This window comes from Cheilinus undulatus, linkage group 17 (assembly GCF_018320785.1).
Source record: "Cheilinus undulatus linkage group 17, ASM1832078v1, whole genome shotgun sequence".
Taxonomy (NCBI): Eukaryota; Metazoa; Chordata; class Actinopteri; order Labriformes; family Labridae; genus Cheilinus; species Cheilinus undulatus.
In genome coordinates this window covers 6,290,643-6,304,858 of record NC_054881.1, presented here as the reverse complement: position 1 = coordinate 6,304,858, position 14,216 = coordinate 6,290,643, and the positions used below count along the sequence as shown (strand labels likewise).

The following is a 14,216-nucleotide window of genomic DNA, read 5'->3' as shown; positions in this document are numbered from 1 at the left end:
CTGGGTTTCCCTCTTCACAGTGCAGAAAGACTCCATTTAATCACTGGACACCAGTAGTTCTGAAAACTGCACACCTATCACAGATGTTTTCTTTACCAAATAGGACTTTTTTAGTCGTTGCAGTATTAAAAACATGAGTTTTGTTTGCACAAAATACTTTTATAGCTGTAAAAAGTTGCAGAAAATTAATTTAAGTGCATTCTTATTTACTGCACCATCAGTGCTGTCCATGCTGTGCAAAGACAGCAATATTAGAAAATAATAAAATAAAGAAAAAGACGTGGAAAATAATCATAAAGAATATTGAGATCATGGCAGGTCATTCATGACAACATCAGGGTCAATAATGAAAACATAATGAATGGTTATATTGAAAGGTGTTCCTATTATTTTGCCCATCACATTACTACAAAGGTAGCCAAATATTACAATACTTTAAAACATAATGCTCAACAGTGCACCACCACAAATATCAATAATACATTTTTATCACCTTTCTGCCAATGTCAACAAACAGTAAAACCCTCAAAGCTTCATAAAAGGAGGATTTCTGATAGAACTGCTGTGTTTTATTTAATCAGACATTCATAATATCCTGGCTTATTGGTGTATAACTAGTTTTCTGTCTTTAACACGCACTCCTGCTGCTGTGGAGTGATGACAAAAGCTGATGAGGTCAGTATAAGACTCATTCATTCAGCTGGGCTATAGGTGACCCGTATGACCCAAATGTTTAGTGGCCCTGTAAGTTTATAACTAAAGTAGCCATCGTCTTTATGACTCCCTTTGAAATATAGATTATTCTCACAGCCCTGAACGCCCCAACACATTTAGCCCACAGCCCGGTGTCTTTTATGGGCTGAGTGTTGTGCTTTATCCCCTCTCCTCATGACCTCTGACTCCGCAGGATAAACTGCTAACTGAGCTTCAGTCATGCTCGAGGAGGCTGATGCCCACATGATCTATGACATGTCATGAAAAGACCCCCTCTTTTTTTTTTTTTTAAACTAGGTTGCTTTTTATACCACTCACGACAGCATGCTTAATGAAGCAGGGCTGAGTTACTTGATCAGACATTTTCACATAAGGGATTAGGAAATTCACCTCTCATTTCTAGGGAAAATCAATCCCTTTAAACATTTCCCTAATGACTTTAAATGCTACTAAAATCTCTTTTTAATCATTTATTTTACATTTAAGGCACTATTTTTCACCTGGCTGTTTAACTATTCTGTTTAGCAGTGCCTTTACAATTAATTATCATGAAAAATAGTGTGTAAAATAAGTTAAATCAATAATTAGACACTTTAAAGCAGTACAAAAAACAACATTTATTATTATTGCAGTTATGTTGTGTCATTGTGGTAAAATCACCCATTAAACTGTTTTTTCTTCCTTCTTCTTTTTTTACTCATTATTGCCTCGTAAAACGGAAAGACGGTGGATTTTCTGCATGTCTCCAAGTCATTTCACCCGAGCTAAAACAGATTTATGTTGTTTATTTTGATGGCAATGACGCGGGTCAAAGGCGAGACCACCTAGAAATATATTTGTGACCTACAGCCGTAAATATTTTGGCTAAATTGGCCTAAAAGTGCAAGAAGTCTGATAGACAGGCTGGACAGCTAGGTATCTTTACCGTCCGTTAGTTCTGCGCACGCGTAGATGATTGTTTATTATTTATTTTTGCGCGCTTTTCAACCATAACCAGGAAGTGCTCTCTACTTCGAGTATTCGTCAAAAAAACGGTTAAAAATGCAGCATTTACGACTAAAATAAAAATGTGAAACGTTTACACTGACAACACGATTCTTAAAAAACATAAACATGGTTTTTCTTTATATCTATATATCTATATATATATATTTCAAGGGATGAGATTCGAAGTGAGACGTGTTTTTAAAGCTCGTTATGAAGGCAAATTAAATAATTATTTGCAGTGTCTGTACATGTTAGCTTCAACAGCTAGAGCAAATCAATAAATACCCTATTAACAGAACAGAATAAACAGATGTGAATCAAACTGGGTTAAAAAGCTAGATTAGGTGACATAAAGAGAAACAGGCTATAAAGAGATAGGGAATTACAAATACTATGGTTAAGATACAAACGTGCCATTATGACTAATATTTTTACTTATGATGTTGTAAACGTACCAAACTACTTTTATATTTAGTTGAATGCACACAAAACTGCGTGGAATATTGATTTAAGCTACCCTAAAAATAGGCTAGCATTTAAAATAGCCCAACAAAAGACTTTCATTGTTATTTCAAAAGTAAAAATTAAGGGAGATAAAGATTGAAACGGTGGAATAAAAGTTGGCTACATTAATGAAATTAAGGCTATAGTCTATTTTGTGTGAAACGATAAAGCATGCACAGATAAAAAGGCCCACCATTACAAACAATAAAAAGGCACATTTTACCAAAAACATTTATCCAATAAAGATTCCTGCAGGACTTTTATTGTGAAAGTGTATGCCTACATTAATCCAGAAATGCTTAAATAGGCTGCTAAGGTGAATGCACATAGAAATCCTGCAGCAACATTGTTGTAATGGAGAAAATACAAATATTAGAGAGGATCATTCATGCACTAAAACAAGGGAATAATATTAATATTTTCTCAGTATACCCCAATTGTGTGACTTTAAAGGTGCATGTCGTACACTGACATATGTGTGGATATGCACCATATAAATGCAATTAACAGTCATTTATAATGGTTCAATTAATATTTCTATAGGACTAATTATCGACTGATAGCCTGTGGCTTAGGCTGCGTCGTGAATGCTGCAGATTGCATGCATTTATATCCTGCAGAAATATTATTTTATGATGGAAAATATTAGAAATATTAGGGACGGACTAATTGCATGCTAAAAACGCTACAGGACTCGCCGTTAGGGATCGTAAAAAGCTCTAATTAATTTAATATGTCGCCCAACACACACCATGTGTGCATGCTTTCTAACAGCATGGAAACCCGGAAATTACGAAAGGAAAATATCTTGAATTACTCACAATTAGGTTGAGTGACGAGTCCTGTAGGTCTACAAGGGCTTTTATTTTGATACTGTAGGCCTACACTGGTTAGGATGAGTAAAGTAGGCTTTAACAGACTGGTTAGCGACTGCAGTCATCAAATATAGATGATATGGTCTACATATAGGCTGTTACGGAACACGCACGTGCAAAAAGCACTAGAGGAACGTTAATTTAGCTAAAACTCACCATTAGTGCACGCTGTTCAGCTGCGAGGAATACCCTGATATTATACACGGATATAAACCATAAAATACGATATGAAATGATCTATGAAGATATTAGTGATAGGCTGCTGGATGGACACGAGAAAATCTTTTATAACTATTATTGGCCTGGGGAAATATTAGAAATTAAACGGTTAAGCTGCACACATGCAATGATGCACTGGTTATATGAATGTTTAGCCTAATTCAAACCATTTGCATTGGCTTTTAAATTGCATTGCGCATGGTTGTACAGCGATTTAGCACACTTTACAATTGGCAACAGGCTCAATCGAGATTCCTCTAAGGCTTTTATTTTGATAGGAGGCCTGCATCGATTGAAATTAGAGCGAAAGTGGCCTCAAAACGCTGCTGAGGCGACTTCTCAGGGGGAAACCCTGGAAAAAAACGTCATACAAGCCAGATAGAAATATTATTATCAGACTAAACATACATAAAAACGTAATTTTCGCAGTAAAATGCACCGTGTCTTGTCTATCACACCACAAAATGGCATGAAATACCCGGATAACAGGCCATACGTTTGGATATCGATTATAAATAAATCCACACTGACTCCTACAGGGCTTTGAATGTGACTCTGGGTTACGTAGATTGAGATATGAGTACATAAAGAGGATTAAAAAGGCTGCTCTTGAGGAATAATTATTGTATTATTGTAGAAAATTTTGAAATATTACAGATATGGTTCACATATTGTGCTGTTAGTGGCTCTTAAAACGCATAACTTATTTTATCCAAACACATAATTTACATTTAGGCGTTCAAATTGCGCAAAATACGCACTCAAACGTATGGATCTCTGTCATAAATGCACCCATGACGGGTCATAACTGATTAGACTCGATTAAAATTCCTATAGAGCTTTGATTGGACTAATTGAAAAATCCCGCGCGACTACACAAGCCAAGTTGAGGTGTGTTAATGCATTGATTATCTTTTTAACCTCCTCCATGTGTAAACACGTCCATACAACTGACCTCCTTCCTGCTACTCTCTCCCCCCCCCCCCTCTCTCTCTTCCGTGGTGTGTTTGTGTGCCTGTCTGTCTCTCATTGCGTGTTACATCATCACGCAATAGCTGTCCTCCCGTGGCCTAGTGAACTGGCTCTAAGCGCTGCACCAATTTAGCTATCTACTACACACATACACACACGTTGCTTTGAATCACGGGAGGCAGGCACACGCAGTCGACGGGCGAACACATCCAGTCACGGAAGCAGCGGGCTTGTACAGTAGAGGTCTGCACAGAGAGCTCGTGAAAGATTAATGCAGCAGCATCACGGTAACATAGGTGCTGCACACAAAAGCTCGAGGACTTGAAATCAGTTTGGAAACGCGTGTTTTTGGAGATTATAAATAGCCTTTTAAGTAATCTACTCAGGGCTCTATGTTTATCATATCGCCTTACAGTGATTGGCACATTTATATGCGCTTTTACGCACCACTCGCACGCTATTTGGCCTGTATTACAAGACAAGAAAGGGGGCAAAATAAATGTGAGAAAGCAAGTACAAATAAAGGTTGGATACAGGCAAAAGCACGTAAGATCTCATGCGTAATATCTTGTTTTATCTCGTGGAAAGCATGCGCCAAATACGAGCAGATAATAACAGAAGTGACTGGCACATTTAGCACACAGCTCGCGCGATATTTGGCCTTTATGTCACAAATCAAAAGGGAGAAAGGGGGGCAAATAAATGTGAGAAAGCAAGTGAAAAGTAATGGGTGGATACAGGCTAAAGCACGCAAGACATGCGTAACATCTCTCGTGGAAAGCATGCGCCAAATAGAGGCAGATAATGACAGAAGTGACTGGCACATTTGGCACGCTTTATGGTCCTTATATCACGTATTAAAAGACAAGACATGGGGCTAAATAAATACAAGAAAGCTTATTTTCTCTCGTGGAAAGCATGCGAAAAATAGGAGCAGATAATGAAAGAAGTGTCTACGTGCTTTAACGCACAGCTGGCACGCTTTTTGGCCTTTATAACGCACGATAAAAGGCAAAAAAAGGGGCAAAATAAATGCAGTAAAAATTAGAGGGTGGATAAAGACTCAAGCACGCAAGACCCCATGAGCAACATTTCATTTTCTCTCTGGGAAAACATGCGCCAAATAAGAGCAGATAATGAAATACAGGAAGAGGAGTGTTGTTTTTTTTCTCTCGAGAGCTCGCACATCTGTCCACACCAGTGGCGGTTTAATCACCGACCTGAAGCAGGAGAAAAAAACCCACAGCCTCCTGCCTCACCCCGCTGACACCTTCATGTCCGAGCACCGTAATTACGAGGATGAGTGTGAGAGAGGTCAGATGGACACGCAGGCCTCGTGTGCGCATGTTCAGAGGGTGATACAACAACACAACATGACACGCACTTCTTGTTTGTGAGGAGGCTCTCTGAAATGGAAACACTGTTCAAAACACCCCCAGCTGTATTTTATGGCTCATTTTGGACTGTTGGAACGCTGCAACATTAACACTTTCAAAATAAAAGCCTAATTTTTCCTAAAAGGCCAAATAAGTTCACAAATTTAGATCCAAACAAATTCCCTTTGTTTTTTTGCAAAACGAATTTATTCTTGTTGAAAAAACAAACCGTGTAAAAATATCACACTTCAATTACACAATACTTGCCCAAAAAATGTACAATGTTTTAATTACTGAAATAAAACACACACTGCATATTATTATTATTATTATAAATGTATGACTGCTCTCTGTGTCTTTAATACAAATCAGAACCGTAGAAAATGGTTTGATTTGACAAACTAATCAAAACAAACATGGATGTGTTTGACACAAATACATTATTAGCCTATTTTTATAAACATGTGATCATTTATAACCTGTCCATAAAAGTCCTGAGACGCCCTAAGTGACTGAATTACTTCATACAAAGCAGGGATGGGCAACTTTGGCTACCAGGAGGGCCACTTTAGTGAGATTCTCACCGCCAAAGGGCCAAAATATGACATGTTTAGGTCACTTTGAATGCTGTGATTTACTTTTAATGGCATTAATTATGCCAGTATTATACTTTGAAAGTAAATCCAAATATTTGTGCTTAAAAAAGATGAGCTAATTTTCCTCAAGTGCATGCAACATGTGCAGCCAATTGCATTGCTAATTACCTTTAACCCCTTAAAGCCTGAAAACACAAATTACAGCCAGAAAATTCTATTTAATTTGGAGCTGAACTGTTTATTTCACCTTCTAATGAAATACAAAAAAATCTAAATTTCCATCAAATTTAACACACAGAGCTTAACAAATGTATTAGACCACCACCCAGAGTAAGGTTTATGCCACAGCTGCCCCAAATTAACAGCACTGGTAATTACCAAAATCATTTTAATGTTTCTGCAATGGTTAATACACCAATATGTAGAAGCTCTTTAACCCAAATGATATTTTTAATGCTAAAATATAATTATTGTTGTTATCCATGAATTTTAAAATTTACTGATTCACAAAAAAAACTGAAAAAATAGTAAAGCACATTATTATTTCTTGATTAATATTTCAAATTATAGTTATTTACTTGCATTTCTGAACAGAAAAATGAGTTTTAGTGCTTGAATGTTATGCTTGATTCATTTCTGACTTCTCAGAGAAGCCCAGTGAGCCGGCTCAAATTTGGGTGAATTCAGTTTGAAATCCCTCATTCCTGTTCAAAATGGTAAAACGTGGAGAGCTGACTGAAAATGAAAGAGTCCGCATTAGAGCACTTCATGATGCTGGATGGTCTCTGAGACAAATGTGACAGGTGGTCTAATACATTTGTTAAGCACTGTACATCTATTTTTGTATCTCATATGATGCATTAGGTGTTTTTGGTAACTGATAATCCACTTGAGGGCATTTTTATCATTTATTAAACCATATCCGGAAGTTTTTTTAGTCATTTATGATCATTTTGATTAGATAGAGGTATCAAAGTATGTATCAAATATGATACAACAGGCTTTAAGGGGTTAAAAAGCAAAATATGCAACAGAAATGAAAGATTAGCATGCGAATGATCTGCAGTAGTGGTTCTCACCTGGTGCATGGAAATCTGATTGATTGTTATTTATAATGCAATGCTGTGGAGTTGCAGCAACTGATAAGGTGTTGCCACAGAAAGCTGTGTAGTTGCACCAACATTTTTTGGGTGACATAGAGGGAATAGTGGCATTTGCATCAGTGTTAATTTCATCGACTAAAACTATTCGTCGACAGCCTTTTCTTCCATGACAAAAACTTGACTAACAAAAACAGATCTGTGATGACTAAAACTGACAAAAAGTAAGTTTAGTTTTCATCAAGATGACTAAAACTGGACTAAAATGTAATGCAGGTTTGTCAGACATTCAAAATCTGTGATTTTTCTCCAGTGTGGGTAAATCTGTCAAAAAACAATGCAGCTGTAGAAAGCAGGGACCCCAGGTTTGGAAGAGAACACACTACCATGATTTGGTAGCAGATTTAGGCAAGAAAATAAATGCTTGGACTAAAATGTGAGGACTTTTTATGGACTAAAACTAGATTAAAACTAAAACTGAAATTAAAAATAGCTGCCAAAATTAACACTGATGTGCATGCACCAATATTAAACTTTTGCTCAGTAAAAAATATGATTCATTACATGAGCTGGAGAGGTTAATTTTTCAAAATAAGAGTGTGAGATTGTCACTATGAAGGTGGGAGTGGGCCCCTAGTGAGAACCACAGCTCTGGAGTGTTTGGTCTCTTTGCACCGTGCGTAAAAGTCCGTGCGTAAAAGTTGTCATTTTTAAAATTGGCCTCTATGAGTGAGGATTTGGGCCTCATGTGGCCCCCAGGCCGCAAGTTGCCCACCCCCTGATACAAGGGGGATAAAGTTCGTGCTTTAAAAAAGTTTGATTCACACCGAAACAAACGCACATAAATATCTCTTTTTAACAGCATGAATATAGGCACAAATAGTGTTTGCTTTATGTCCGTCATTCAGCTGCGTGCGAGCAAATAAACGTACAAAAATAATCCTACCTTCAAATGGGGGTTGTTTTTTGTTTTTGATGCTGTTAAAAGTTTTCATTTAACACTCGGAAAGATTTCAACAGAGAGGGGGGAATAAACCGCTCCAGGGTTTGGATGCTGTGGAGGGCCCAGGAAGGAGTCCTGGAGTGGGGATCACCGCTGCTGCACCGGCACTTTTATTAATAACACCCAAAGGAGTCGCTTAAGTTTTCAGCTGGGTGTAAAAAAAAGGAGGAAAAGAGCTCCGAGAGTCCTGGCACTTTTCGTTTAGCACCCGCTGGAGCCGGTGACTCTGCTCGGAAAGTTTTCCACCGGGTGTAAAACCGCTCCAGGGTGGTGGCTCGGTGGCTGGTTGACAGCTGGAGCCCCCAAAGAGGAGGGTAAAACCGGCACAACGACTGGAGAAGTCCGTGACGGGCTCAGAGAGCCGCCGATGATGCTCTCTATGGAGAAGGGGGACCGCTGCACCGGGGAGCTGGATTTCTGTGTGGGGGCTGCTGCAGCCTGCGCGCTCCCTGCGCCCAGACTGGAGCTGAGCTGGGGGTAAAAGCGAGTCCGAGCTAAGTCCGTGGAGGTGGGCATCAAAGAGGGAGCCGGGATGTGTGAGTGGGAATGCCTGTGCTGCTGCTGGAAAGCGAAAAGTGCAGAGTGAGTGTGGTAGGACTGGAGCTGGATGCCGTATCCTCCGCAGCCGTACGGACCGTAGCCGTACGCGGCGGCAGCAGCGGCCGGGATGAAGCTGTTGTGTTCCCGCAGTAAGTCCTGCGCCTGCTGCCGCTTGAAGCGTTTCCTGCGCCTCAGAAAGCTCCCGTTGTCAAACATATCTGCAGACTCAGGGTCCAAGGTCCAGTAGTTGCCTTTGCCGGGGTTCCCGGGCTCTCGTGGGATCTTCACGAAGCAGTCATTGAGGGATAAGTTGTGTCTGATGGAGTTCTGCCACGCGGGGAACTTCTCCCGGTAGTAAGGGAAGCGGTTGCTGATGAAGTCGCAGATCTCGCTGAGGGTGAGCCTCTTCTTGGGGCTCTGCAGGATGGCCATGGTGATTAAGGCGATGTAGGAGTAAGGGGGCTTCACCAGGGTGTTCTTGCCCGCCGGCTTGTAGCTCTCCCTGGAGGAGGTGGAGCCGTCCAGGCACGGAGGAGGAGGAGAGCCGGCTAGGAGGATGCCGTCGTGCATCTGTGCCACTTCATCCACGTAGGAGCGCGTGTGGTTGTCCCCATCCTCCCCCTCTCCCACCACGTCTATGTCGGTCTCTTCGGACAGGATGGAGGCATCCGACATCTCGGAGCTCAGAGTCATGGCTCAGACGCTGACTCCGCCGCTGGAGCCCCTCCGACAGCAGATGAGGAGCACGATGATCTGCCCTGGCCTCCCTCCCTCTCAACAACTCCTCAGAGGAAGGAGCACGTGTCAGAGGTGTCCCCTTTGTTTTCGCGCTGTTTCCATAGGTTTGGGTTTTTGGTCAAATACGGCACACTAGCGGACGGTCCCCGTGGTTGTCAGGCTGAGAAATGCGCCGAGGAACCTGCGAAAGGTCCAAACCTGAATCACGGAGGGGGCGGACCTTCTCTGCTCATTTATACCGCTGCGCTGGTCACGTGGTGCGAGACGTCACCGACGCGAATGAAAAGAGAGAAATTATTTTACGTTAGAAAAAAACTCTTTGAAAATTAACCGAGAGTGGGTTTGAAAAAAGGAAAAAGTTTGGTGTGGCCTACATCCTTTTTAGTGGTCAGTCTCAGCGGCCTGGCTACGGAAGCCTATTAGGGTCAGGCCTGAGGAGGAAGAACTGAGCAGAGGACGATGTTTTTTTTTATTATGCACTTCAAGAAAAAGTTTAGAATATATGAAAAGAAAGTTTTAATGTTAAAAAAGATTTAAAATTTTATACAAGAAATAAACATATTCAAATGTTGAGATGAAAGACCAAATGTCAAGAAAAAAATCTAATGTTGAGGGAAAATAGAAAAAAGACAAAAACCTAAATGTTGAGGAAATAGCCCAAAAGTCGACATCTATATATGAAAACATAACAGAAAAAGGTAATTGTTAAAGGGAAAAAGCTGAAATATTTTTTTTTAAAAAAGAAAGAAAAAAGTGGCAATGTTATGAAAAAAAAGGTTAAAATGATGATAGTCAAAATAATAGTCAAAAAGTCTAGAACAGAAAAGTTGAAACACAATATCTGAAAAACAGTGGAAATTTTTAGAAAATAGTCAAGATGTTAATAAAACAAAAAACAATGTTTAGGAAAGTTAAAATGACCAAATTTCTGGAGGAAAAGTTTGAAATGTTGAGAAGAGATTAAAGACAAAATGTTGAGGAAAAAGGTTAAAATGATGGAAACAACAGAAAAGATCGAAGCTGTAAAAAGTCAAAATATGGAGTAAGAAATAGTCACAATGACGAGTATTATTAGTAAAATGTGGTTGAAATAATGAGGACAAATAATCTAGATGATGAGGAAAAAGGCAAAAATGTCAAGAAAATTCAAAATGATTCAAATTTCTGTGGAATAATGTCAAAAATAGCCAAAATGTTTGAGATGTTGGAAACAGATCAATGCTGAAAAGTTGAGGATATCAAAACAATGAGGGATGATAATCAGAACAAAGAAGAAAACATTGAAGAAAAACAGTCAAAACACTGTGGAAAAATAGTCAAAACATTCTGGAAAAATAGCGTAAACACTGAGGAAAAATAGTCAAAATATTGAGGAAAAATAGTCTAAACATTGTAGAAAAATAGTCAAAGCATAGTGGAAAAATAGCGTAAACACTGTGGGAAAAATAGTCAAAATGTTGTGGAAAAACAGTCTAAACATTGTAGAAAAATAGTCAAAACATCAGGGAAAAATAGTCAAAATGTTGTGGAAAAACAGTCTAAACATTGTAGAAAAATAGTCAAAACATCAGGGATAAATAGTCAAAATGTTATGGAAAAATAGTCAAAATGTTGTGGGAAAAATTAGTCCAAAAATTGTGGAAAAATAGTCAAAACATCAGGATAAATAATCAAAACACTGAGGAAAAAGAGTCTAAATACCGTGGAAAAAAGAGTCAAATTATGGAGGAAAAATATACAAAACACTGTGGAAAAATAGTCAAAACATTGTGGACAAATAGGTTTGACAATGAGGAAAAACAGTCTGAAAGTTGAGGAAAAAAGTTAAAAAGGGGAATAATAGACTAAATATTGAGGGAAAAGCAATGATGTCAGGAAAAGTTGAAATTTTAACTTCAGAGGAAAAATGTTTGAAATGTTGAGAGAATATACAAAAGTCTAAATGATGAGGAAAAATAGAAATAGGAAAACTGTCGAAAAGTTAAAAACTCTGGTTCGTGGCTCATTTCCTGCATGTCATTCCTCAACTCTCCACCATCTTCGTCTATAAATTAAGGTTTCAAAAGGCCCAAACCAAACTTTTAACAAAAAAATCTAAACATTTTAATAGTTGAAAGTTTTAGTGTCTCCTAAACAAAGTAGAAATGTTGAGGGTAAAAAGTAGAAACATAAAGTCAGAATGAAAAGTGTAGAATAGATAAAAATTGGAAAACTGAATTAGTCAGATGGTTGAGAAAAATAGTTGGATAAGTAAGGGGGGGAAAGGTAAGAAAAAAACACACTGACAAGAAAAATGTAATGTTTGAAAAATCAAAGTCAAGAAAAAGTCATAATGTCGAGGAAAATTTAAAATGCTGAGAAATATTCCTGGAATGTTTTTGTTTCACAAAATTATTTTGTGTTTCATTAACATTTTTTCTTTTTCAGAATAATTTTGAACTCCATAAAATGTTTCATGTTTCCTGAAATATTTTCACAATCACAAAACTTTTTGCATTTCATAAAATGTTTTAGTCATTGATTAAATAGTTGTGCGCTCAATTAAATGTTTTTGCATTTGACCTTCAGGGCCACCGTACTTGGAGAATAAATTAACTAAGCACGTGCGTATTTTAAGAGTCTCTTTAAACCAATGAAGACAGACTTAATCAGATAATACCTGTGGTAAGTTTCTCTAAAAACGACACCTAAAACAACCCGTGATATTTAATGTGAATACCGTGTAAAACAGTGCCGGGGACTGGTGAGCTCGGTTTGCGTGATCCGGTAGTTATCTAGATTATCCGCGAGCCATTTGTAATGGAAAAGAGTCAGCTGTTAACTCGAATCAGTCACGGGTCACGCAGAGCATGCAAGCCCCAGATATAAGGCCTCTGCCGTGCGTCTGCAGCACGGAGCTGAGAGGGAGGGCTGAAGACATCTCTGCTCATTTTACTGCGAGTTATGGAGCCACGGAGGGCTGGAGTCACGGCGGAGCAAGGTGGTTCCGGTTTTAGCTGGGTACAAACAAACAGCGAGAGGTGTCTGCCTTTTGGAAAAAAACGTGCAGTAGGGAGAAACTGAACATTTTTAACAGACCAAAACTTTGACTTTGGAGTTAATTTCACGTCATAATGCGCGCTTAGACCACGTTTCCTCATCTGCCCTGGTCTGATGATTCCATGGTGGTTTACGTTTTTATGTCATTATTAACAAAGATGATGACAAATCAGAATGACATGCTTTTATTTAATTTAGACCACTGATGAGGATTTATGAGGCCATAGTTCGCTCTGGACTACATGTGAAGTCAAAAGTGCCCCTTTGTTGTTTTGGGCAGATATTTACGTCGTTTCTTTATGTTTTAAAGGAAATATTTGAGACTTCCTCTGTTTGTTCGCTCATATATTTCACCTTTTAGCAGACACAATTAAACACAGCAGCACTTTGACTGAAATACTCGAGTTTAACTACATAGTTTAGTAACTTTAACAAACTCTTCACATTTAATATCTCACTTTTCTATTTTTAAAATAAAAAATATTCCTCAAGACTTAAATATTTAGTTTACAGAAAAAAACGAATAACTAAAAACGTGATTTAAAAATAAATACGTTGACTTAGGCCTTCTTTAAACCTGGCTTCATACTCTTATGGATGTTTTGAGGCCCTCTTGGTAACTTTTTCAATGTTTGCCATTGGAGCAGCGCCATCTAGCGTTCAAACATTTAAAGCCATTAAATCCTGATGCGTCTCAGGCAGAGATAAAGATTGGGATGAATCTGAGTGAAACCTTTGTAGTAGAGCGTGAATATTGATTATCCAGACCTGACCTGAGAGGCACCAGGCCTTCCTGTATTGATAAAGACTTCTTTGTAGTATTTTTGTCGTATTTTACGTCACGTACTGCCGTGAAATTAAGCCATGAGGGCACACCAAGGACAGTGTAATTTACTGCTGTATGGTAGCTGGAGTTTCTTCACTCCGGCGGTGTCAAACTCATTCTCACACTGAGGCTGACCAAAACCAGCAGCATATAAAAATAACAATAAAATTAATAAAAATTAGTTTTTTCTAAACTTCTATAGCATTGTTTTTAACCCAGTCTGATCATATCATTCAAATATTTATTCATCTGGGGTAATTTAACCCTTTAAATGTCAGGTTAAGTTTGAAACCCATATAAATATAATGTGAACGACATAAAGGAGGCATAAAATTTGTTTATAATGAGGAACAACTTTGATTTTCTTGCATCATAATTTTTTTAAATCTTAAGATTTTAACCAGTCGTTACATGCCGGATGTTTGATGTCACAAATGTTCACCACACATAAATAGTAATAGAAATACTACACATTAAATTTTAAAGAAATGTATACTTATAGATGCCAGTTTAAGTTAAAAAAAGATATCTGTACTGTAAAAACACAAAAATATTTTTTTTTCTTATACTACATGTTAATTGGATTCCCATAAAGGGGATTATCACAGCTTTGAATATGAGCAACAACCTCAGAGCGAGTACCCTACTGAAATGCAAGGATTTTTTAAAATTATTATTCTGGCAAAAGATCTGCTAATATGGAGTCTTTAACACACCTTAAAGCTCA

At 38.3% G+C, this 14,216-nt stretch overlaps 1 protein-coding gene across 1 annotated transcript; it reads right to left on the bottom strand.

Moving 5' to 3' along the window:
• Nucleotides 1-7,783: 7,783 nt before the first annotated feature.
• Nucleotides 7,784-9,809, bottom strand: foxd1 (forkhead box D1). The gene has a single exon (XM_041811302.1). It carries the CDS (start codon nt 9,577-9,579, stop codon nt 8,548-8,550), a length of 1,032 nt encoding a protein of 343 aa, XP_041667236.1. The 5' UTR covers nt 9,580-9,809; the 3' UTR covers nt 7,784-8,547.
• Between the last annotated feature and the right edge of the window lie 4,407 nt (nt 9,810-14,216).

Bases quoted from the DNA above. Each gene is read 5' to 3' on its own strand.
- foxd1 (XM_041811302.1), bottom strand. From the start codon at position 9,579: ATGACTCTGAGCTCCGAGATGTCGGATGCCTCCATCCTGTCCGAAGAG.